This window comes from Bos indicus x Bos taurus, chromosome 12 (genome assembly GCF_003369695.1).
Source record: "Bos indicus x Bos taurus breed Angus x Brahman F1 hybrid chromosome 12, Bos_hybrid_MaternalHap_v2.0, whole genome shotgun sequence".
NCBI lineage: Eukaryota > Metazoa > Chordata > Mammalia > Artiodactyla > Bovidae > Bos > Bos indicus x Bos taurus.
In genome coordinates this window covers 18,584,370-18,609,629 of record NC_040087.1, presented here as the reverse complement: position 1 = coordinate 18,609,629, position 25,260 = coordinate 18,584,370, and the positions used below count along the sequence as shown (strand labels likewise).

At 38.7% G+C, this 25,260-nt stretch overlaps 1 protein-coding gene across 7 annotated transcripts in view; it reads right to left on the bottom strand.

The window, feature by feature from the left end:
- Window positions 1–25,260, bottom strand: part of FNDC3A (fibronectin type III domain containing 3A) — a 113,285-nt gene that overhangs the window by 36,546 nt on the left and 51,479 nt on the right. For 6 of the 7 annotated variants that reach the window (XM_027557265.1, XM_027557263.1, XM_027557261.1 and 3 more), the window contains one exon: window positions 12,205–12,281. In XM_027557265.1, the coding sequence (XP_027413066.1) occupies window positions 12,205–12,281 (77 nt within the window). Of the gene's footprint in view, window positions 1–12,204; window positions 12,282–15,110; window positions 15,218–25,260 lie in introns of those variants that run through there. The other variant, XM_027557267.1, reaches the window with a different exon arrangement.

The window sequence follows — 25,260 nt, the reverse complement described above, 5'->3', positions numbered from 1 at the left end:
TCTTAGAAATTACACATTTCTACAAAGGGGTCACACTGTGGGAAAATATTTTTTAAAATGACAGATTTCCCTTTGAACCTCACTGGGACAAGAACAAACAGGAAGGACTAAAAAGATACAAGATTTTACCTCAAGATTAGAAATACTTCTACAAGAAGAGTTCTTTATCTTTTAGACTTAAATAATTACTACTGAAGTATAACAAACAGCTAATAACAGAAAATGATTAAAATGTAAAGTAGTAACTTAAAGGCAAATCCTAATATTTTCGCATTTTACTATCGAAGAGTAAGTTTTACTACGCCTAAACGAATAGCAAATTTTGTTTATAAACAAATGTGCTTGGTAAGGATATTAGAAAACACAGTTACTTGGATACAGATAAGCCTAACTTACAAATTAATTACTGCTTTAGGAAGAATATAGTTGCTATTAAATAGGTTATTAAACTTTCCCTGATGAAGTGTGAGATGACTTGTGAGATAACACGGAACCAGAAAAGCAAATGAGTCACTGTCTTGATACACTCGGTGAAGACTACAACGTTTGTTTCCAGCACAATGGAGACCTCATATCCCATGTCTCCCTATTTAACCCAGTTCTGGATTCAAGCCTGGACAACTGCCTATGACTGGTGGAAACAACGTCCTATCTGGAACCCTAGCTGAAGATAATCTGGAATCTGTTTACCATTTTTCAGCCTCTAACCTATAGGAAGGGACCTGAGAGGAAGTCTGAAATGGATTCTGAGTGAGCCAAACCACAATGTCTGCCATTAACATACCACTTTCACCTTTATCAACTGTCTGACTCACAAATCTTAAATGACCTCCACTGCTGACAGGACTGCATGGTACACACTCTTCAACCTAGCGTTCCATCTGGTTCCAACCTCTCATTATAGCTGTCATCTTTCTTCCACACCAAGCTCTGAACCCTTCATTCCAGCCAGGCTGGTTTACTAAAACACCTATCTTCATACTTACCTGCATATTTCTTTATCTTGTACCTTGGCTTATGCCATCTTCTCTTCATTTTACTTTCCCCCAGTCTGTACCTATGAGAGTCTCATCTATCCTTCCAAAGCTAGCACTAACCACCTCCATTCATTAAAACAAAATTTGTTTTTGAACAAGAAGATAGTGCTAAGTTAGGAGAGAAAAAACCAGTGACATGTTTGTGTGGGCACACACACTAACAGGGGCAGACGAACATGACAGCAAGTTAGTCATTTAGCACGCTGCACGGCAATGAACACGATGGGAAAAAACCACACACCAGGTGAGGGGGATCAGAAGTACCGCAAAAGGGGGACGGTCATAATAGAAAAGAACGATCAGGATAGGCCTTATTGGCAAAGTGAAATTTGAGCAGAGATGTGAAGGAATTGAAGGAATTAGCCAGGCAAAAATCTGAAAGACTGTTCTGGGAAGAGGGAACAGTCAGAACAAAGCCTTTAAAGTAGGACTGGTTAGGAGGAAGCCAGTGTGACTGGATCAGCGTAAAGGAGGAGAAAAGACAGAAGCAGATAAGATCAACAGATACAAAATGGTAGAGATGATGGCCATGTCAGGCAAGTTGTACTGTACAGGCTATTAAAGACTATATGTACTCAGTGAGGTGGAGGACCATCACAGAAACAAGTAGTTTTCATTGAGGGGTGATTTTACTCCCTAGAGCAACAGTCTCCAACTTTTAGGAGGACTGGTTTTACGGAAGACAGTTTTTCCATGGACTTAGGGTAAGGATGGGTTTGGAATGATTCAAGCGTATTACATTTATTGTGCACTTTATTTCTATTATTATTACATCAGCTCCACCTCAGATCATCAGGCATTAGATCCTGGAGGTTGGTGACCCTTGCTGTAAAGGACATTTGGCAGTATCTGGAGTCATTTTTAGGGCTTCCCAGGTGGTGCTAGTGGTAAAGAAGCTGCCTGCCAACGCAGGAGACATAAGAGACGCAGGTTCAATCCCTGAGTTGGGACGATCCCCTGGAAAAGGGTATGGCAACCCACTCCAGTATTCTCGCCTGGAGAATCCCCATGGACAGAGGAGCCTGGTGGGCTACAGTCCATAGAGTTGAGTGTGAATGAAGCGACTGAGCATGCTTGGAGTCTTTGGTTGTCACACCTGGAACTGGAGGTACTATTTAGTGAGTAGAGGTCAGGGATGGCGCTAAATGCCCTACAACACAGAGGACAACCCCCCCCCCCCACCCCCCCATAACAAAAAATTATTGGCTTACACTGTTTATTGTACCAAGATTGAGAAATCCTGATATATCTTTACATTTACTAGGGTTACTCTGGCTGCTGAGTTGAGGATAGATTGTAGGGCAAAGCCAAAAATGGGGAGATCATTCAGGAAGTCATTGTAGAAATCTAGGCAAGAGATGGTGGTGCAGGGTGCAAGGAGTGCAGGGAGTGAGAAGCTGCCCACAGTTAGCATATCTTTAAAGGCAGAACAACAAGCTCAGCTGATAATTCCACTGGAGAAGTGTGAAAAAGTTTTGGAATCATGGTATTTCACAAACAGTGAAAGGGAAAGCTATAGGTTAGAACAAGTTACTTCAGCAGAGTAGGGAGAAGATCTGGAGTTTTAGGTTTTGCATGTGTAAGTTTGGTAAGTCTGTAAGTGGAAATGTTGAGTAGGCAGTTAGATAATAGTGGCCTGCAGTTCCAGAAAGATAGGAAAGGACAAACGGGTAAGGGAGGAAGAAAACTTAAGAGTGTCGAGTTTGGTTATAGGTGGCTCCGTAGCGCAATGGATAGCGCATTGGACTTCTAGAGTTTGGTTAAGTATATCAGGGAGAATGGATCGATTTTGTTAAGTGTCGATGATAGGTTCAATAAGATGAAGACTAAGGACTGACCATTGGATTTAGCAATTTGGAAGTCATAGGGACCTTGATGAGAGCAGTTTTAGCATAATCATAGGGGCAAAGCCTGAGTGGAGCGGATTGAAGAGACAAAGTGGGGAGGAGAATTAGAGAGCTAAATTTTCTCACAATTTTAGAAAGTTTTCCTATAGAAGGGAATATGTAGGGTGGTAACTGACAGTAGAAGAGTCAAGCAGCTTAAAAAATCTGTTGCTGTTTTTAGTGGGAGCAATTACAACATGCTGATATACTAATGAGCATGATCCATCAGAGAGTAAGAAACTGTGATGTAGGGGAGAGAGAGAGAGCTAGAGTAATGTCCTTGAGCAGGCAAAAGGAGAGGACAGTCAGGACTCCAGCTGGGGCACAGGATTTAGATAGGAGCAGAAAAGTCTGATCTAGATGAAAGAGAAGTACAGACTGATGAGATGAGAAGGTAAAGAATGTAACTTCAGATGCTGAAAGAGATGTGGGGTTAGCAGTCTGTAGTTTCCTTGACTGCTCTCTGTGAACCCTTTCCTAGATACCAGAATCTCAGTGTTCTCTCTTTCCTATCACTTCTACTACATTTATTCTCTATCATCTGTTTGGTATCCCTAACACTGTAGTATTTGTTAATTTTCCAACATGTCTTACTCTATAATTTAACTGTAAGTTTCTCAAGGGACATGTGTTAACTATTTAATCCTCAAAACAATGCTAAAATAGGTAGCATTATTATTTCCATTTTTTTTAGACAGGGAAACTGAGGCATAGAGATGTTAAATAACTTGCAATGTCACACAGGCAGTAAGTGGGGGAACTAGTAACTGAGCTCAGATAAACTGACTTCAATTCCATGTTCTTATTCACTTAGTTAGCACAAAATCAACAAATACTTGCCTCCTAGTGCCTTTTTAAGTTTCACAAACACAAGTGAGATCTCATCAGTTAAAAAAGAAATGGCTAAATTGCTTATGAAATTAAAACCACTTTTCTGCTGAATAAGAACATTTCAAATATACAGATAAGCTGAGGGAAGGGAGACTGGGGAGTTAATTGTTTTAAAAGGTTGTGAAATGAGATTTCAACAAGAAACCTGACTTAAAATAGTCTGGAAGCCCTGAAGAGGGGAAACTCTCATGCACTACTGTTTGCTGTCCCTTGCAGACTCTAGCGGGAATCACATACCTTGCATTTCCCAACCGGAAGGAAGCTTACTTTACATACCCCAGCTGGAGGAAGGAAAAATTTTCTCCTTGCTTAGTATGGCCAATGAGAAACTACCACAACTAGCCTAATCAGAAGCAGCCATAACCCTCAACTCTCTTTCCTCCAATGGACTTTGCTCAAAAACCACCCCTTCCCAACTCCCCTCTTTTCGTTAAGAACGGTCCTCTTCTTTATTTTGGGAACTTGCCTATGGTCTGCCATAGTTTGCATGTCCTGCACTGCAATTTCTCTGCTATTCATGAATAACATCATTTTGCTGTTAACTATGTATTTTATTTTTAAGGTTGATAAGGTACAGAGTTCAGTTTTGCAAGAAGAGTTCTGGGGATGGATGGTAGTGCAACAGTGTGAATGTACTTAATACCACTGAACTGAACCTTTAAAACAGTTATATTTTTAATGTGTATTTTACAATTAAAAAAAAAAAAAAAAAAACTAAGATACAGAGATTAAAAAAAAAAAAGAGCCAGATCAGGATCAAGAGGGTGTGGAGAACTCCACCACTTCAAGAAATCATCTGAGCAGCCAGTAATGTCAGAGTGAAGCCGGAGACCTCAAACTATCCGCCTAGTCTCTAGCTGCCGAGAAATAGCCAAGACAATGAATTTTACACCAACAGGGTACAATGATGGCAGAGGTTAAGATAAAATCAACAAGTTCTGAGAAGGAAAAAAAGGTAAAATATAATCCATAGTCTATGTTAAAAAAATTAAAGACGATGAGATAAATGGAAATATCAACACAGTTTGACCACCTAACCACATACACCATGCAATATCTAATTTTAGACAAAAGCCCTGTTTTGTTTCCTTCACTGAACACAGACGTAATTGAGAGGGGCTGCAGAGAAAGGAGGTTGTGTTTGCTATCTGATATTTTATATTGTGCTCCAGAATGGACATTCCATGACAGATCTGTTCTGTATCCTGTTTTCTCCCCAATAACTGGTACGGTACATGTAGTGTATGACAGATGCTCAAAAAATGTTTGATGACTGATATGACCGGAAATAAATGCTATTGGTTCTACTCAAATCTTCCACCCGCCTTAACAATAGCTAACTACTAGGGTTTTGTGACTTCTTCAATTCCTACAACCTTTGCTTCCCTGCTACTTCTAGCAACCTACTTCTATCGCATCATTCTGAACAACTCCAAATTTAAGCTATTGAACAGTATTACAGATATTTCTGGCCATTCATCTAACAGATTCATCCAACATCTAACCAAGCACACAGCAACGTAAGCGACTACAACCTTTCTGTCCAGCTCTTACTGTGTCTTTTCATCCTCATCTAAACCTCTAAATCCCCTTTCAGTCTCTTACACTGCTGTCCATCTGTTTTAGTTGTTCTTTCCAGGAGAGACAAAGACTGAGATGAGACTTGTTTGTACAATCTTTGAAAGATTTACTAACCTCATTGCTGTGTGCTGACATAAAGGCTCAGTGAAATACCAAGTCCAGCTCAAAGGAGTAATCTGAAACTTTTCATGACGCTGACACAGGCCCTTTCCCCATATTATGAGATCTACAATCCCCTCCCTGTTAGGTACCCTCTCATCACCATAACAACCCACATTCCATAAAAAACAAGGAGCCATTACAGAAAGGCAGAAGGAAGGAACTTTTGGTATTACCTTTCAGGAGTCCCATTCAGGTTAAGTCTACATTATTTTCTTGATAATTCATTAACTTCATCACTAAAATATCAAGTGTTATTCTGAGCTGCAATGCCCTTAGGGACTACAAGTTGTTATTATTTGCCAGGAAACTAAGTTCCTTCTACACCTGTCACCATATGCTTTCTGTGTCATCATTTGTTTTCACTGTTTTTGTTTACTGTACTGTTTCTCCCTTTGGTGTCTGAGTTCAGCTGGCACATATTTCTGTCTCTATGCAGTATGTCAAATCACTCATAAATTTCCCTTTCTTATTTGTTAAACTGTAATAATCAAGTTCCTTAAGGTTATGTCTAAAATTATGTCTGTAATTAGAGAAAAGGCTAAGGGGAAACATACTAAATGTTTACAGAGAGTGTCTCTGGGTTATAACACTCAATGGAATTTTTCCCCTACCCTTTTACATGTTTTCCAAGTTTTCCATATAATAATGATCAGAAAATGTACAACTCTATTTGTTCTTTATCGCTAAATACATTTCCCATTGGCTTGCTTGCAAAATTAATATTCCTTGACATTTAAGCTTCTGGTGAACAATTACATTTTCAGTTCAGTTCAGTCGCTGTCATGTCTGATTCTTTGTGACCCCATGAACTGCAGCACACCAGGCCTCCCTGTCCATCACCAACTCCTGGAGTCCACCCAAACCCATGTCGATCGAGTCAGTGATGCCATCCAACTATCTCATCCTCTGTCGTCCCCTTCTCCTCCTGCTCTCAATCTTTCCCAGCATCAGGGTCTTTTCCAATGAGTCAGCTCTTCACATCAGGTGGCCAAAGTATTGGAGTTTCAGCTTCAACATCAGTCCTTCCAATGAACACCCAGGACTACTTTATGCATAAAATTTTAATTAACTTTAGGCTTCCCCATCATATTGCAAGTACCTGATGGTTAATAAAAATTTTTTAAAAATGATGATCCATTTTTCTGATCCAATAACAAAAGATATGCAACTAAAAAATTAAGACTGACTATTTTCATTACAGCTACATAGAATGCTGAAGTATCAGAGAAATAAGGTACAAATATAAATTAACAATATTATAGAACTCTTAGATAAAAGAAGCAAAGAAAGTATAACAAAATTGGCAATTTTAACAGCAACTTTGGGCTTTGCAAATTGCAAATGAGAAAAACAAAACCAATGAATCCCCAAATTACCTAACATATAATACCCTGTCTGTTATTCTCAAAAATCAAGTTAAAATATATGTGAATTATTGATAAGTGCTTCTAAACTTGATGGCATTCATACAAACAAAAAATTTGAAGGTTGATTTATCCTGGGTAAATCATGATTTCTTCATTTCTACTTAAGTACTTTGTTAAATCTTGATCTTCATCTAAGATTATTATCTTTTGAATCTTTAATTTTTCGGCCTCAATATGCTCTTTGGTTTGTAGCATGATTACTTCCTCAGTGGTAGAGCTAGAGAGTCCCAACATTGGATTTCATTTTTTAAAATTATTTATTTTTAATTGGAGGATAACTGCCTTACAACATTGTGTTAGTTTCTGCCATACTGGATTTTAGTTTTTGCAGTCCTTGCTTGTCTGACCAAATGTTTTAGGATATTTACATTTGCTGAATCCTGTTAGTGTATGTACTGAATTACATGATGGTATAGCAAAAAACATTGCTGGGAGAGATTGGGGGCAGGAGGAGAAGGGGACGACAGAGGATGAGATGGCTGGATGGCATCACTGACTCGATGGACGTGAGTCTGAGTGAACTCCGGGAGTTGGTGATGGACAGGGAGGCCTGGCGTGCTGCGATTCATGGGGTCGCAAAGAGTCGGACACGACTGAGCAACTGATCTGATCTGATAGCAAAAACATTACTTGACCCTCCTTCGACCACTGGCCTTCAGCAACAGATACACAGAAGGCAGGGATGGAGTTGATTAAACTGCTGCCCCAAGGGGAGAACAGTGTACAGAAGTCTAGAAAGAGACTGCAGATGACAGCTATTCCTGGATTTAGTGTGTGTGCTCCTTAGTTCCCACTGAGCCGAATACAACATGCACCTTATAACAGCCATCCATATGTCTTAATGTTTGGTTCAACTCCCAGCTTTATTTTTGCTAATATAATTATGTTTGCTTATGCATCAAATTTTGGACAATTACCAAGCTCTTAGCTGTGCCGAGAACTTGGCTCTTGGTAAGTATTTTCTAACATGAGAAATTGTGTATGTCAGGCAATAGGGGTTGTACTTCAAAGGTGATGTCAAAATGTTAGAATTCATTCTTACACACTAGGTACTTAAATTATTTCAATAATGATGAGAATAGATTTTTGTCTTTGGATTACCACTGTGTGCTTAAAAATGGTACATTTCCTAGAGACAATGATTACTGTTAAAGTTCATTCACTTATTTGACAAATATTTATGAAATACATACTGTATTTGAGTTACTACAGAACAAAAATAATAAAAGGTACCTCCATACACTCAAGGAAATTAAAATCCCATTTAAGGAGAATATATAGACACACAATTATAGTATCAGGTACGTATATGTAACTAAAGAATGGTACAAATAACTTGATCTAGGTTCTCAAAGATGGGTAGAATTTCAAAAGGCAGAAATGAGGGAATGAATAACATTTCCCAGATAACAGCATTAAGAAAGTCATGGAGAAAGAAGAACATCAAGTGAGCATATGAGTAGTCATGTTTGGCTGAAAAAATAGATAGGTGATTACATTTATCAAAAGAAGGGTACAGAGACAAACCAGAACAGAACCATGTTAAGGCCTTATGTGTCAAGAAATCTAGACCGCACTGAGTGGACAAGCCAACTAATGAGCACAGAAGTGAACAAATTCAAGAAGTTATATAGGAAGATTATTTTAGTGGCTCTTGCCCTAAAAATACAGCACTTCAGACTTCCCTGGTGGTCCAGGGGTTAACACTGTGCTTCCAATGCAGGGGGTGTAGGTTTAATCCCTGGTTGGAGAACCAAGATTCCACATGTTGTGTGGCATGGCAAAATAAATTTTAAAAAAGATACAGAATCTTAACTTGGATGACCATTTGATTGATTTACTAGTATTTATTGAGCCCTTAATACATGACAGGCACTGTACTCAGCACTGAGGAAATAAAGATGAATGAGAATTCTGTATGATCTAGTCTTACTATCTCTCTGACCTCATGTTTACTATAATTGTGCCTTAAGGACTCAGTCCAGCCGCAACGGCCCCCTTGTTCCCAAGCATGCTCTCATCTTAGGCCTTTTGCACCAGCTGTTTCTGTTCCCAGAATCCTCTTTCCCTGAATAAATGCATGGCTAACTCCCAAATGTCCTTCAGGACTTAGTTCAAAGGCATCTTTCCAATGATGCCTAGTCTGACAACCCTATCTTAAAATGTAACTAGCTCCGTTTTATTTCTTTTCCCCCCATTTTACTCACCACCTAATACATTATACAATTTACCCATTTATTATGCTTATTGTTTCCTTTTTCCCACAGAATGTAAACTACAGAAGTACAGAGGTCCTTGCCTCTTTTTATTCAAGCACTGAGAGTCCCTAACATGTAAGAGCACTCAATGCATATCTGTTGACTACTGTTAAATACAGGAACTGTATGAATTCATAATCTTCTCTTCTCAGGAAAGAGAATTTATTAACTAAACAATGTGAAAAATTTGTTAAAAGAGGGATATACATAATGTGCTATGAGAACCCAAACAGAAAGGCATGTGAAAAGGTTCAAGGAAAGTTAATTCTAGAAGGTCATAACTGAGTGAATTGAGAAGAGTAGAAATTTGCCATAAAAATGAAAGGTACTGTTAGCTGAGAGAACAGCAGAATTCCTACAACTGCCTTTGAATAATGTCTTAATCATCTTTATGTCACTAGCACCCAATACAGAGCTTGGCACATGATGCCATTCAACATGTTTGTTAAACTGAGCTATGCTAGAGAGAAAAAACTATGTAATCCTCTTTAGGGAGATGGAGAAAGGTCTGAAAAGGAGTAAACAGAGAAGTAGGAAGAATCAGGATAGCATTACTTCAAGAAAATCTGGGGTAATCCGGGGTAAATCATATGAATGTTGTTTAGTTGCTAAGTAGTGTACAATTCCTTGTGACCCTACAGACTGTAGCCCGCCAGGCTCCTCTGTCCATGGGATTTCCCAGGCAAGAATATTGGAGTGGGTTGCCATTTCCTTCTCCAGGGGATCTTCCTGACCCAGGGATCAAACCCAAGGCTCTTGCATTGGCAGGCGTACTCTTTTACCACTGAGCCACCAGGGAAGAGTCAAATGTTCAGAGGTCAAAGAGGACTGTTGCTGTTCACTCACTCAGTCGTGTTGGACTCTTTGCAACCCCATGGACTGCAGCACACCAGGCCTCCCTATCCTTCACCATCTCCCAGAGCTTGCTCAAACTCGTGTCCATTGAGTTAGTGATGCCATCCAACCATCTCATCCTCTGTCGTCCCCTTCTCCTCCTGCCTTCAATCTTTCTCAGCATCAGGGTCTTTTCTAATGAGTCAGTTCTTCACATCAGGTGGCCAAAGTATTGGAGCTTCAGCATCAGTCCTTCCAATGAATATTCAGGATTGATTTCCTTTAGGATTGACTGGTTGGATCTCCTTGCAGTCCAAGGGACTTTCAAGAGTCTTCTTCAACAACACAGTTCAAAAGCATCAATTCTTGAGTGCTCAGTCTTCTTTTTGGTCCAACTCTCCCATCTATACATGACTATGTTTTTAACAAATGTTTAGAGGTCAAAGAGGATTATGCTGGAAGAAGGCTTTGGTGTAGTGTATACCAGAGAGTAGATTTAGTAGGATAAAAAAGGCAGGCAGGCTAAGGAGTCAGTGTGCTAAACAAAAGCAGAAATAATGAGCGGATTATTCTTCTGGAAAGCTTACAAAGTACTTTCAAATATGAAAGAAAGTGAAAGTATCAGTTACTCAGTTGTGCCTGACTCTGCGAACCCATGGACTGTAGACCGCCAGGCTCCTCTGTCCATGGGATTTTCCAGGCAAGAATACTGGAGTGAGCTGCCATTTCTTTCTTCACTTTCAACTATGTTATCTCATATATGTTATCATCTTATCTTACAGTGAGGACACTGAGGCTCAAGGAAGTTAATCTGTCCAAGGCCATGCAGCCAGCAAGGGTTTTAAACATGATATGGATCCAGCTTTTTGACTCTAATTCTCATACTATTTTCATTCTCCCCAGCATCATGGTCCTCTTTTGCTGTCATTCATATAGTGGGGTAGGCGTCACATAGTGGCCAGTGAAACTACCACAATAGCCCACCAGTATTTTGGCATAATCAGGGAGGATATAAGAGAGGAATTTTCTGAAGAAAAGTCCAAGTATAGGGGCTTCGCTGGTGGCTCAGTGGTTAAGAATCTGTCTTATTATATTAAGATATATCTTAATATAATTATTATATATTTAATATAATCATATATACATTATTTAATATATTAATATATTCTACTAAGATTCTGCCTTATTATAATGCAGGGAACATGGGTTCAATCCCTGGTCTGGGAAGATCCCACATGCTGCGGGACAGCGCATGCAGCCTGTGTGCTGCAACTACTGAAGCCTGTGCCCCTGGAGCCCGGGAGCGGCACCAGGAGAAGCCACTGCAAGGAGAAGCCCGCACATGGCAGCGAGCAGCAGCCCCACTCACCGCAACTCGAGAAAGCCTGCGTGCAGCAACGAGGACCCAGCACAGCCATAATTTAAATAAATAAATACATCTTAAAAAAATTTTCAAGTATAAATTCAGTGCTAGGATAAGAAACTGGCTATTTCCAAAAAGCTTTTGAAGCAATGAGTGCTGACTACGTAGGATCTCAGTAGCAGATATTGACATCTATAGACTTTACAGTTTTACTAAGTTTGCCTGTGCAAATAAGTAAGCTAAGTCAGAGCTTTTCAACTTGTATGTAAGAAAGAGCTACAGGTGTGTGGTAATACTGATCCCCTTAGCCCTTAGGGTTGTAGGTCTACAGGTCTAAATTCTCTTGTACAGACCAGAATGTGCCATGCAATGATCATGGGCACCTGTGAACAAGTGTAAAAAAGAAGTTGGACGCACTGGCTTGGATTACTTTTAAGTAAATGGTTAATTTTAAAATGTTAGCATGGGTGCCTTTAAACCTTATGATATTAATTATATTATTCATATATCCAAGGAGAAAAAACTCTAAAATTAATTCTTTATTATAATTCAACACCCAAAGACAAGGCCAAATGATGAGTGCTATTAACTTAATTTTTCCTCCTTTCCAAATAGCACTGAATGTGCTAAAATATTTGAAATAGATTTACCAAAGATATACTATACTGGGTAATAAGCTTTGGCACCTAAATTTTGTTTGCATTAAATAGTAACGTTACAATCACTCACACACACACATATAGACAAAAGTAACACAAAACATACCTGTGGGGCATAGCCAGGAGGCACATAAATCGGAGGCACAGAACCATTTGGGGACATCATTGGAACCTGAGCAGGACCTGAACAGATCACAGAAATCATGTATTAATCCTGGGTTACTTAACAAGCAAAAATGGAAAGCAATTTGAATTACATTTTGAATTCTTCATTTTAAACTAAACCCTTAAACTAATAGTGTATAACCATGAAAGGAAATTCAGATGATTCGCCTGCTAAAATAGAAATGTTTATCTTGTAAAGGGCACTGACTGCTCTTTACCTACAGTTGTGTTTTTCAAACCTGCCTGGTGATCATAACAGTCACCTGGGGAGATTTTTAAAGCACACCTTCTCTGGCAGTCTAGTGGTTAGGACTCTGCACTTCCATTGCAGGGGCTGCGGGTTCAATCCCTGGTCAGGGAGCTAGAGATTCTTGTTTAGTATGCTTGCAGTGTGGATCTTGAATCAGTGTACTTACAAATGTCCCAGGTAATTCCTGTGCAAATTGTGCAAATTAAGAAACAATGACCCACTGGAAAATCAAACCAAACTTTGCATATAAAATCAATGAAAAATACAAAAGGCAAAATTTGAAAAAACAATACGAAAAATCAAGAAAAAGTCAAGAGGAAGCAGCAGTAAGAGGAAATAGTTAGAAATTTGGAACTTGTTTTCTTAGGGTTAAAAATCTCTTTTAACCCTGTAATGCGTTAAGTCATGCCTTTAGGGGCTTGAGAACGTTACAAAAATGGAATATACGAGTATTTACCCAAAGACACCTTTTTTGTTTCTTACACTGAAAAGTCCTTTTAAAAAAAAGAAAACTCAGCTTGTCTTATTCTACATTTCATTTTTATAGTAATATCCTTTCCCAACAACTTTTTAAAAAGTTGTTTCATATCTAAGGATATATTTCTACTATGTATTTAGTAAACACTGAAGTATTATGTATTTTTTAGCAACTGATGTAATGAGCTTTAAGAAATATGCTCTGATGCTTCTAAGAACAAGTAAGGCCTTCTTTATTTTCATATCCTTGGAAAACAAAAACAAAATTTTTCTACATCTAAGTCAACATTACCTGTAAATTTACTAAACAATACTTGGGAAGTGCTTTACACCTCTAGGCAAGAGAGGCTTCATCCAAAACTCACCTTTCAACTTCTATATGCTGGACTCAAGAAATGACAGCAGTTTTAAAGTTATGCTAGTTTACTTCTGTTAGCTAATTTATAGAAACTATAGCAAGCTAGCTTTCTGAATCCTGAGGTCTGGCTTAGAGATTATTCACAATGTGTGAAATTTAGCTGAGAACCAGAAACAGAATTCACTGAAAACTATTATCTATAATCTTAATAAAGGAAATTACTTTATTGTGTTTCTACTGTATGTGCCAGAGACTGGTTCCTTGCATATGTGGTCAAGTTTAATCCCTATTTCAAGTTATCAGAACAAGCTTTTGTTTTTTAGCCATCAGAGTAAAAAATAAATTATTACCAATTACATTTAAACTTATAAAACTACATAACTGCTTTGGGTTGCTCTTCTTTCACGAAAGATATGAATATATAAACACTAAGTAGTTGCAATTCAAACCATAATATACTTTGAAAGCTGCTAAGTGTTTATAATTTAGTAGTACAAAATTCTACTTTATTCTTTAATTATATCTAAGTGTGATTACTGAACAGAGCTCAAAACAAACCTAATCTCAAATAAACCAGCAGTAAACCCATAACTAGTTGCAGTCCAGGAATAATCATTAACTCATATCCCTATGAAGTAATCTTTTCACTTTAGCAAGTGAATTTTCTAACCCTGAGGGAAAATGGTACAAGGTTATATTTTTTTCTTAAAAAAATAAAACAAAACACAACAAAAAACACACACACTTCATGTATAGCATTATTTAATATCTAAAATACTGGTGTGAAGTAACATGCAACACAACCTATAAAACTCCCATTGTATGAACAAAATAAATGCAGGTATTTATTTTGTTGCTTAGAACTACAATATTTACAGCACCATTTCTGTTGCTATTCCTGTCTATAGCAGCAAAACTTCAAAACCTACTTGATGATGCAGTTCCATCACCTCCTTAGTTCCAACAATACTTTTTAATTTAGGAGGTATGAAAAGATTAACTACAAACTCTTGATTAAGGGCAGTGACGGAGCTCCTGTCCCAGAGAAGCTAAGTCTGTTACAGACTGTACCATTAAACACACATCTGGCAGGAGAGTAGCTGTATCTGAACCACTGTAGATCCATCAAGGAACTCCTTAATAATATATACGATTTGAGCAAAATCTACCACAAATCATATACCTATTGATTTTTAAGGGCATATTTCCTTTTCTAAAATCTTGCATAAGAGTAAACAACTCTATTTACCAATTGCCTTAAGAAATTTGAGAAGCCTCAATTCCTTAAAAATTGCCATCAATGATTTAGTAAAGACGGTATTTCATCTAGTAAAATGTCAACTCTTTTTAAATTTTTTCTTTATTAGCAGACATTAGCAGACATTTGATTAAAAAACAAAACAAAACGACAGATCTGTCTGGGTTCAAATTCTTAACATGCAACGGGCTGCTGACGTGCCACACATTCTCTCACAAGCAAGCTTTCACAATGGCTTCCAAATAATCTGATGCCAATTTGCAGATTTTAGTTGTAAAAAGAAAATCCTAGTAAAGGCTCTGGAAAGGAATATTCTGTGGAATATAAAATCAACCCAGCTCTAAACAGAGTCTAATCTTTTTATAACTACATGGCCACAATGTAAAATTTTTACAGAGACAGATCTGGCATCTATTGAAAAAACACACGGCATGACTTCAGAGTAATACAATACTTGCTACGTTTTTAAATAAAAGCAGAAGGTTCAAAACCAGTAAATCTTACCACTCATTTTGTTTTTACAGTAGCAGCAGAGAACAAGAAAATCCAACAAGGAAACAGCGTAGTACACGTTAACAGCTTTAATTGGAGAACCGCGGCTGCTGCTTTTTTTTTTTTTTTGCAAAGCTACGAGGAAAAGATCCTTTGACCGAGTCACGTGACACTGACCACGTGACCTGCAGTGACCCGCGGAAAAGGAAGGGGGGGGGGGGAAAGCAAGCGTTCCCTCTGGCAGTGTTTGGCATACAGTAAATGATTAAAAGATTTCTACTGATTCTGCCCCGAATTTGAAATTTTTCAGACTGCTTTATGAACCAACTCAAAAGCTCATCAAGATATTCATGGAAACATAGATATCTGATGTAAAATAATTCCCTTTGTTCTCAGTTTCCTCTTATAACTAATAGGCCTGTGTGCTAAGTCGCTTCTGCCATGTCCGACTCTGCGACCCTATGGATTGCAGCCTGTTCTGCTCCTCTGTCCATGGGATTCTACCGGCAAGAATACTGGAGTGGGTTGCCACGCCCTTCTCCCGGGGATCCTCCCAACCCAGGGATCGAACTAGCGTCTCATTAGTCTACCTGCATTGGCAGATGGGTTCTTTACCATTAGAGCCACCTGGAAAGCCCTACACACTATCTACTAATTCAAATTTTATTACCCCAGCCGGCTGCTTTTCATTTATAAATTTTAGGACACATATAACACTTATTTAGAAGATTCACTCCTAAATGTCCTTGTGTAACTTGATGCACTCTCCATACTCATCCCTTAAAATTCTTGTGTGTATTGTGGGCAACCCTTAAGGAAAGCCCACAGTACACAAAAGAATTATATACAGAATACAGGCTTGATCAACTTGTTCCTTAAGCATGGGATTTCTACTTCAGACTGGCATTTAACATCTCAAGTTAATAAACACTACCTTTTTTTTTTTTTTATTACTGGTTTTACTTTCTTTTCTTCTGATTTTTTCTTGTTGTTTCTAAAGGTTTAACCTGGACACTAATACAGATACTTGGTAGATGGTATTCTCACTCATGCTCATGAAATCTGAAAAGACAGGTCATGATTGGGGCTTACTTTACTCAAGCATGTGTAGAGACCAGGAAGAAGACTAAATGTTCAGTTATAAGAGAGGGGAATAAGACTGTAAGAACTTTGGAGGGCTTTTCATTACTTTATGGTGCTGTGTAGTTAAGGAAATTTATTTATAGCTAATACAAATATACAGGTAATGATAATGAATGTGATTTGTAATAAATTGAACAGTGGAAAGAAAGTGGATTTTGGCATCAAAAGATGTAAGTTTTAGTAACAGCATCAATGTTTATTAGCAAGGCAATTTACTGCTCTTCTCTGAGACTCAGTTTCCTTCTATAAAATGGTTAAAACAATCAACTTCATAGCATTGTTGTGAGAATCAAACTAGATAAATTTAAAGTACCAAGTACACTGGCTGGCACCACTTAATAAATGATAGTTATTATTATAAGAATGGTCACTATGGGGCTTCCCAGGTGGCTCAGTGATAAAGAATCTGCCTGCTAATGCAGGAGACAAATGAGACATGGGTTCAATCCCTGGGTCAGGAAGACACCCTGAAGTAGGAAATGGCAACCTGCTCCAGTATTCTTGCCTGGAAAATTCCATAGACAGAGGAGCCTGGCGGGCTACAGTCCACAGGGTCGCAGTCAGACATGACTGAACACACACACACACGTTTGAGAAAGTAATAATGGACAGGGTACTATTCAATGTTCTACATGTGTTAACTCAATCCTCACAATAATTGAAATAGGCATCACTTATAGGTAAGGGAATTGAAGCAGAATGCAATTAAGTAACTTGCCAAGAGCACACAATGAGGCAAAGCCACGATCATTTTAACAATAAGGCAATATTTTAAACATATATAAACCATGTTCAAAGACTCAGTCTTCCAAAAAGCTGGAAAAGAACTGGCAAGGGATAGCCTGGAGGTTTCAATAAATAGATGCCAGACATTTCAGAGGAGATAAGACACTGAAGTATCATTCTCACTAGTGGGGAAGGATAATTATTACCTTCTAAGTCTCACTAAAAGGCAAAGCTGCCCTGAAGAGCATAGCTTAATACCTAAAAGTCTTCTGGTCTCAACAGAATCTTCTCATAAATGTTGGATTCAGGCTCCCAGTAAATCCAACCATGCCTCTGATCTTTAGCCCCTAAACAAAAAGCAAGTCCCGGCAGCCCACTTCCTCATTTTGGCTCATGTTCTCACACAGCTGTGTTTCCGTTTCTTGACTCTTTCTTTAACGGATGATCTTCTCATTTCTTCCCATTGTGCTCACTGGAACATCTTCCTTGTTATAAATTCCCCTAGATCCTCAACCTTTTCACAGAACACCTGCTCATGGGCTTTCTTTAAATGAAACCCAGCTCGCCTCCAGGACAGCTTTTCCAGTAGCTGGTGGGAGCAGTGGCTTCTCATTCTCTCCTGAGGCAGGCTCCAGACACCCGGAGGGCTGCTTCCCAGCGCCACTGCTGTTACTGTTTCATGCTTCAGTTTCTTTTCCCTTGAGATCATGCCATAGTAATACAGGGTAACACACCACCCTCTGCCCCTTCTCACTGCTGTCATTTATTGAGAACTTCCGCACCATGTTCACAGTGTTTTTCCCAGCTCTTGCCCATGAGCAAGACGACTTCCGTGTCCAAGAAAACCTAACTTATACCTTTCTTGAACTCTTCTGTTTTGAGTAATGCATGTTCAATGATATATCTTAGAATTTATCACTTAGAGTTCCACTACAGGATCTCATCTTTGAAATGTTAAAACTTTCATGTTTCAGTCTCTGGTCACTGTATCTATCACCTCACAAGTTGTCTTTCTTCTACGACATCAGGTCTTCCTCATAGTGATCTCCTGTTTCTCCTGATCCACCTGTGTCTTCATGGCCTGATCTTTTTTCCCATCCATGTCTTCCTTTTACCTTGCCTTCACCAATTTTAATAAACCAGATTTAATTATTTTCTCATAGACCTGAACTATAGAAATCAAATGTTATGTGGGCTGGCATGTTTATGAATTTAATTATATCCAACCTTAACTCAGCCATCAGCACTGCTCAGGAATCCTTTCATGAATTTATTCCTGGCTAATAAACTTATATGCTGTTTTCTACAGGGATTATCAGAGATCCCCACCACTCTTTAAGGATGTCCCCCAATTCAACCTCAACTACATACCTCAGCATAAAATTGAACTCTTTCAATGTTGTTTACAAACTCTTCTCACCTCTTCTATTTTCAGAAGAATCATTGTCCTTTCACACTGTATTAAAGCTATCTCCCCCCTTCTAGTCTTGATCTGATCTCCACTTCCTCCTCTACTGGGGTCTGCTTCAGTTCAGTTCAGTTCAGTCGCTCAGTCGTGTCCGACTCTTTGCGACCCCATGAACCGCAGCACACCAGGCCTCCCTGTCCATCACCAACTCCCAGAGTCCACCCAAACTCATGTCCATTGAGTTGGTGATACCATCCAGCCATCTCATCCTCTGTCGTCCCCTTCTCCTCCTGCCCTCAATCTTTCCCAGCATCAGGGTCTTTTCAAATGAGTCAGTTTTTTGCATCAGGTGGCCAAAGTATTGGAGTTTCAGCTTCAACATCAGTCCTGCCAATGAACACCCAGGACTCGTCTCCTTTAGGATGGACTGGTTGGATCTCCTTGCAGTCCAAGGGACTCTCAAGAGTCTTCTCCAACACCACAGTTCAAAAGCATCAATTCTTCAGCGCTCAGCTTTCTTTATAGTCCAATTCTCACATCCATACATGACTATTGGAAAAACCACAGCCTTGACTAGATAGACCTTTGTTGACAAAGTAATGTCTCTGCTTTTTAATATGCTGTCTAGGCTGATCATAACTTTTCTTACAAGGAGTAAGCATCTTTTAATTTCACGGCTGCAATCAAAATCTGCAGTGATTTTGGAGCCCCCCAAAATAAAGTCAGCCACTGTTTCCCCATCTATCTGCCATGAAGTGATGTGACCGGATTCCATGATCTTACTTTTCTGAATGTTGAGCTTTAAGTCAACTTTTTCATTCTCCTCTTTCACTTTCATCAAGAGGCTCTTTAGTTCTTCTTCACTTTCTGCTGTAAGGGTGGTGTTATCTGCATATCTGAGGTTACTGATATTTCTCCCAGCAATCTTGATTCTAGCTTGTGCTTCCTCCAGCCCAGCGTTTCTCATGATGTACTCTGCATGTAAGTTAAATAAGCAGGGTGACAATATGCAGCCTTGACGTACTTCTTTTCCTGTCTGGTTTACCACCAGCGCCACCTGGGAAGCATGAGGTCTGTCTTCAGTACCCTCCTAACAAGATTTGGCTCTATCCCCTCACTATCCTCAACTACAGGTGCAGTGGTGAATACATTTTTCATTTTCCCTTTTGTACCTGATTATATGACAATTTTAACAAACAAAAGGCTCATGGTTTTTATTTTCTCAACACTGCCTCAATGTTTGCAGAGGGTTACTGGAGGCCTGGTGACACCAAGTGGCCATCAGGGGCATGAGCAACACATACTGCTGTGGCCACCGGCAGGAGACTGGAAGGAGTTCTGTCCTTAGCCCTCCTTATCAAAGACCACTCTGCTCTACTACTAGGTACCTTAACTGCCATGCTTCACCTGCTTCTGACAGGGGTCACGAAAAGAAAAATGGTTTATTCTAGTTGCCTTTAAGTATAATCACAGGTTAAAGTAAAAACAAGAGATAGACAAGCTGCTTAGAGGAGATCATGGCAGAAACTGGCAACACAAAATGATGGCCGATCATATACATCAGAGCTTATTTTAATGCAACTATTAATTATACTCTGTTAAAAAATGAAAAGTCTGGAACAAATGTTAAACCAGTTAGACATCAAGATGAGAGGAATAAACTGGGATTGTCCTAGACAAAATGGGACATAAGGTCACCCTATTAATAAGCGATGCTTATTTGTTAAGGTTACAAAACACCTGATAATTTTTATTCACATGAGGCTGGCAATCAACACAAGCCTATACAGTCTTGGAACTGAACTGAGTTAGTCGACTGTAATTTGATTGTATGTGTTTTTTTAATCATATATTTTTCTTAGTGTAACTGAAAGGTCCTTGAAAGTATGGACTCTAACACTAATCCTGGGCATTAGAAGTGTGTGACAACTGTAATTTGGGAAAAGAATGAAGTAGGAGATTAAAGAAAAAAGATCAAGGTAATTATTATTCACTGCTTTAGGGGCCTTTCTTTTCCTTGAAAATTTATTATTCCTTTTTAAGGCTGGATGAAGTAGACTATTAAAATCAGGGGTCTAAGGATGATTCAGAATTACGGGTAATTTCATTTATCTGTGTACAGGTAACTAAAAATTTCTATAATCAGACTTGCTAAGCATTCAGATGTATCAGTGACAAGCATATCAAGTAGGAAAAGGATGAAGAATGACTATCATACTATGGTTAGAATCTATCTTTAGCACTAAATCAAGCTGTATATAGATAGAAAACAGTAGATATGTTTACCAAGCAAGCACCTGCTTCTAAACAAGAGTTATTTTTAGGGCTCTTGTTTAGAAAGCTACTAAGGCTCTGATATTAATGTGCGTGGATGCAGCAGGTTGTGAACATCACTATTTTTAGCACCAGTCCAATGTGAACAACCCTGAATCATTCTTTGTTATCCTAGTAGGAAACAGCGCTTGGGATTTACTACAGCACATGAGGTTAACTAGGTCTCACTAACTGCACACCCACATGCTGACATCACACAGGCAGTGATATGGATCAGTGACGCAAATCCTGTCAGGATCAAACATTAAGGCCACAGAGGTAAAAAAAAAATAGTGCCTGCATGGCAGGGCAGACCCGTCATCCAACATGTACAGACTGCATTAAATCAGGACTGCTGCCGATGAAGAGGCTTGTGTTAGTCCTTTTTACAACAGTTTAACTTTTTTATTTTAATTATAGATTTCCCACATATAGACTCTATATTTATCTTTAAGTTTCCTCACAGCTTCTGTGGTTTAAGGTCTGGACCTTTAAAACATATGTTAAGGCTCCGACAGCCACATGAGTTATCTCGAAAATGGCCTCCGTAGCCAGGCTCTTTAGACCAATCTTTTGAAGACTACACCACCACTAAGTATTTTATATAACGCATGCCTAACAAACAACACTCAGATTTAGATCTGAAGCACTACACCGTGGCCTCAGAGTTTGCTGCTCCCTCAGTCTTCTTCCCACCGTCACCTTCCTCTTTGAGCAGTTACTGTTTTCAGTTTTATTGGCATCAAAATATTAATTTCTTATAGTTACAGATAGATTGGAAAACATAGCTTATTAAGAATAACCATGTATCAGGTTTCAAAATACCTTCTCTTTGAATTATGCGTACCCACCTGGAATTAGAGATTTCATCTCCTGTAACAGGAACAGAACCTACCCCTGGAGATGTGCCACATTCCAACGTTCAGTTCTTCTGAAAAGGAACTTGGTCTCTACACGTAAAGCATCACCCTTCCTTCTCATTTCTCATGTTCTCCTCAAGGACTGTCACTTCCCAGGAGAACTGGTAGGCCGGAAGGAGATGAGAGCTGGAGGTGTTTCCTTCTATCACTGTTTGACATAATCAGGCTAACATGAAACCATGTCTTTCCCAAGCTTTCAGGCACCTGTTTTTATGTTGTTTCCTCAACTAATGGTGCTTTTTATGAGAACGTAAAAAAGGCTGGTGAGTTGTTGTTGTTGTTTTAGTGTTTGTTGGAGTATAACTGATTTACACTGTTGTGTTAGTTTTGCGTTTATTGCTGTATAGTTGATTAACCATGCTGTGTTAGTTTCGAGTGTATAAATCTTAATAGAGGTATTTAATGCATACAAAAGCAATTATGTGTCTACTCTTTTAAAAACACAAGTGACAGTACACTACACACATTGTTCTGCACCTTAATAATATAGTTTGCTCGGAAAGCTTTCCATGTGGGCATATGCACAGGCTGCTCCAGTCTCTTAATGGCTGCATAGTACTCCACCATAACAATGTCCCATAATTTAACTATTTCCCTACTGATACTCAACTTATTTTCAATATTTTGCTATTACAAACAATGGTGTAATGAACATCTCTGCACAAACATAATTAATAGATGTTTCAGTATGTCAACAGGATAAATTACTAGACGTGAAATAGCTATATCAAAGAGAATTTGTTTTTCAAGTTATCAAATCTCAGCGTTTGTATTTACATTCTTATCAACACACCCTTACCAACAGTTATCAAACTGGGACTTCCTGGAGAGCCCTAAGACACATTACAAACCTTTCTTATGAGAAAGAGCTATAAAACCAAAAAGCATTTTGAACCTAACATGCTCAATAATAAATTAATCATCCCTATCCTTCTACCCAAACCTTTTTCTCTTCCTTGTATATGTTGCAGCACAGTGAAAGACACTGTCATTTATCTTTATGCTCAACTGACTATGAAATCTGTAAATCATTCTAGTTTCTTCTTACCCTCCACACTGAGTGCCTAGGTCTTATCCTTATTACTTATTTGCTTTTGTTGTTGCTATTTTCCTGCTTAAAATGAATCCTTCAGTGGCTCTTTGTTCCTTTCAGGATAACACCTGAACTCTTTAGCATGCTATAAAGGTATTTGTAACACACCCTATGGGGCTTCCCAGGTGGCACATTGGTCAAGAATTCAGCTGCCAATGCAGGAAATGCAAGAGACGTGGGTTTGACTTCAGGTTGACTGAGCACCTATTCCATTTTTAGTCTCATTTTCAGATACTCCTCAGTGTATTCTGTTTTCCATGATATTTCTTTTTTTTTTTCTTTTTCATGATATTTCTTTATTCATACCTTTTCAGTCTCCTCTAATTTCTCTGTGCTATGCATTTGCACATGCTATTCCTTCTACTTCTAAGATATTTCTCAGTTATTTTTCCTCTTGGCTAAACAACTATTTCTTTAATCATCATCTTTTCCTGCACGTGCCTGTCTGTGTCCTCAGTCACTCAGTCGTGTCTGATTCTTTGTGGCCCTAAGGACTGTAGCCTGCCAGGCTCCCCTGTACATGGAATTATCCTGGCAAGAATACTGGAGCGGGTTGCCGTTTCCTCCTCCAGATCTTCCCTATCCAGGGATCAAACCCGCATCTCTTGCGTCTCCTACACTGGTAGGTAGATTCTTTACCATTGTGCCACCTGGGAAGCTTTTTCCTGCACATGTGTGTGCCCAGCCGCTCAGTCATGTCCGACTCCGTGCAACCCTTTGAACTGTACTCAACAAATATTCCTAGCTGGGTTAGGTATGTCTCCTCTGGCCTCCAATATGTATCTGAGGATACTGAATTCCATCATAGTACATATCACCCTCTCGGTTTTAACTGTAGATTACTTGCCTTTCTTCCCCACTATGCTGTGAGGCAGGGTCTAAGTCTTTCAAATGGCTGTCAAGAATGAGCTGTTCTTCAGAATAGTTAGAGATTTGGGCAAATTCTCTTTCCAGGAAGAGAGCATGCACACACTTTTAGGTATCATGTCTTCTGTATTCTGGCAACACCCAAGCATGGGAGACTGAGTACAGGATGGTGAGAAATTCCAACATATTAAGACTAAAAATTAAGTAAAATATTGAAATATGATCTTTCATTGTAATGATAAAGAGTTTTCCCCCCAAAATTGAGGGATTGTATGATAAAATGAAGCAGAAGAGGATGTCAAAGACAAGAGAACTTTGCTGATCCATAAATAATGGGAACAGGATTTGACTAAAGTTCACCTTCTAAAAGTGAATCAACATCCTTAAATAATGTTACTGCACATATTTTGAGATCAGAGTCGTATGTTAAAATTATGACTCTGGCAGACAGTAACTTTGCCTCTGGAGCCTTAGAGAAACTAATACAGACTTGCAAGGAAAACTTCTCCCACCACCCTTATTATGTTGTTGCCTGACTCTTACGGTTAATGGCAGCATGTTTGGATGTGCCTTAATATAACACCATAACCACAGTCAGAGGCAAAGTCATACTTTTATAAATATAAGAAGGGTCTGTACTAGATATGAAATTATGCCTCGTGTTAGCTGCTGTGACACAGGAAAATGAGAATTGTGAAAGAATGATTTTATCCAGCCCTTTATTATCTAGGTAGGTACTAAAAATCACATTCAATATTGTTGCCATATAAAGAAAGGAACCAGAAAAGATCTTTTCTTTTTCCTGGGACAGTCTCTGCAATAGGTAAAAGGATATATAAATCAGATTATATAATTAATTCATGGTAGTCTCTTTATAACTTTATATAAACGTTCATTGAAGATTGTAGCCTTGTGTTGTCCCAGCTACGCTTTGGGGGCAAAAAACCAGAAATGTTTATGCCTAAGTTAGACTGCTTAATTAACACTTTCCTGAGTCCAAATTCATGGTTGCAGTCACTACAGGGCTAAAATAAGATAACTCTCTGTATCAGTTTGTATTCAGTTGCTCTTCTCACCAGGAGATCCTTCCAGTGATGCTAACTTTAGAGAGTCTGGTCTTTATTTTTAATAAGGAAAGTGATCTTTCTAGACATTCTGACATAAGGTTAAGAAAAAGAATGCAAAGCACAAAGTAGGTCTGTAGTAAATGCGTGTTCCTTTTCTAGCATCCCTTCACAGAATGATTTGGTTAAATAGAGGGGATCCAAACAAACACTTCTCCTTTCATAAATACGGACTAGCTTACTTATACTGGTACTTTTTTGGGGCTGACAAAAATCCTCAACATTTAATGGTTTTTGCCCTGGGTTCACATCTGTCCATTTGAATGTCAGAATTCTTTAAGCCAGTTCTAAATTATGGTATCAAATTTACACATTTCTTTTTTCCACCCCCTTGATTTCAAAAATTGTCAGACTATTACTAATATTATATACTTGTAAGCTTGGTATGTCCCATATTTTTAGCTTTCACTAGTTAAAAAATCACTTATCTGCACCAAAATGGTCCACCATTTTCCTTAATAAGCTCAGGGTCTCAGCTTAAAAAAAACCCAAACTCTAAATTTTATAAAATAAAATCAGGACTAAATTTTAAAAGAGTTACAACATTTATATGGTTATTTAAGCAATT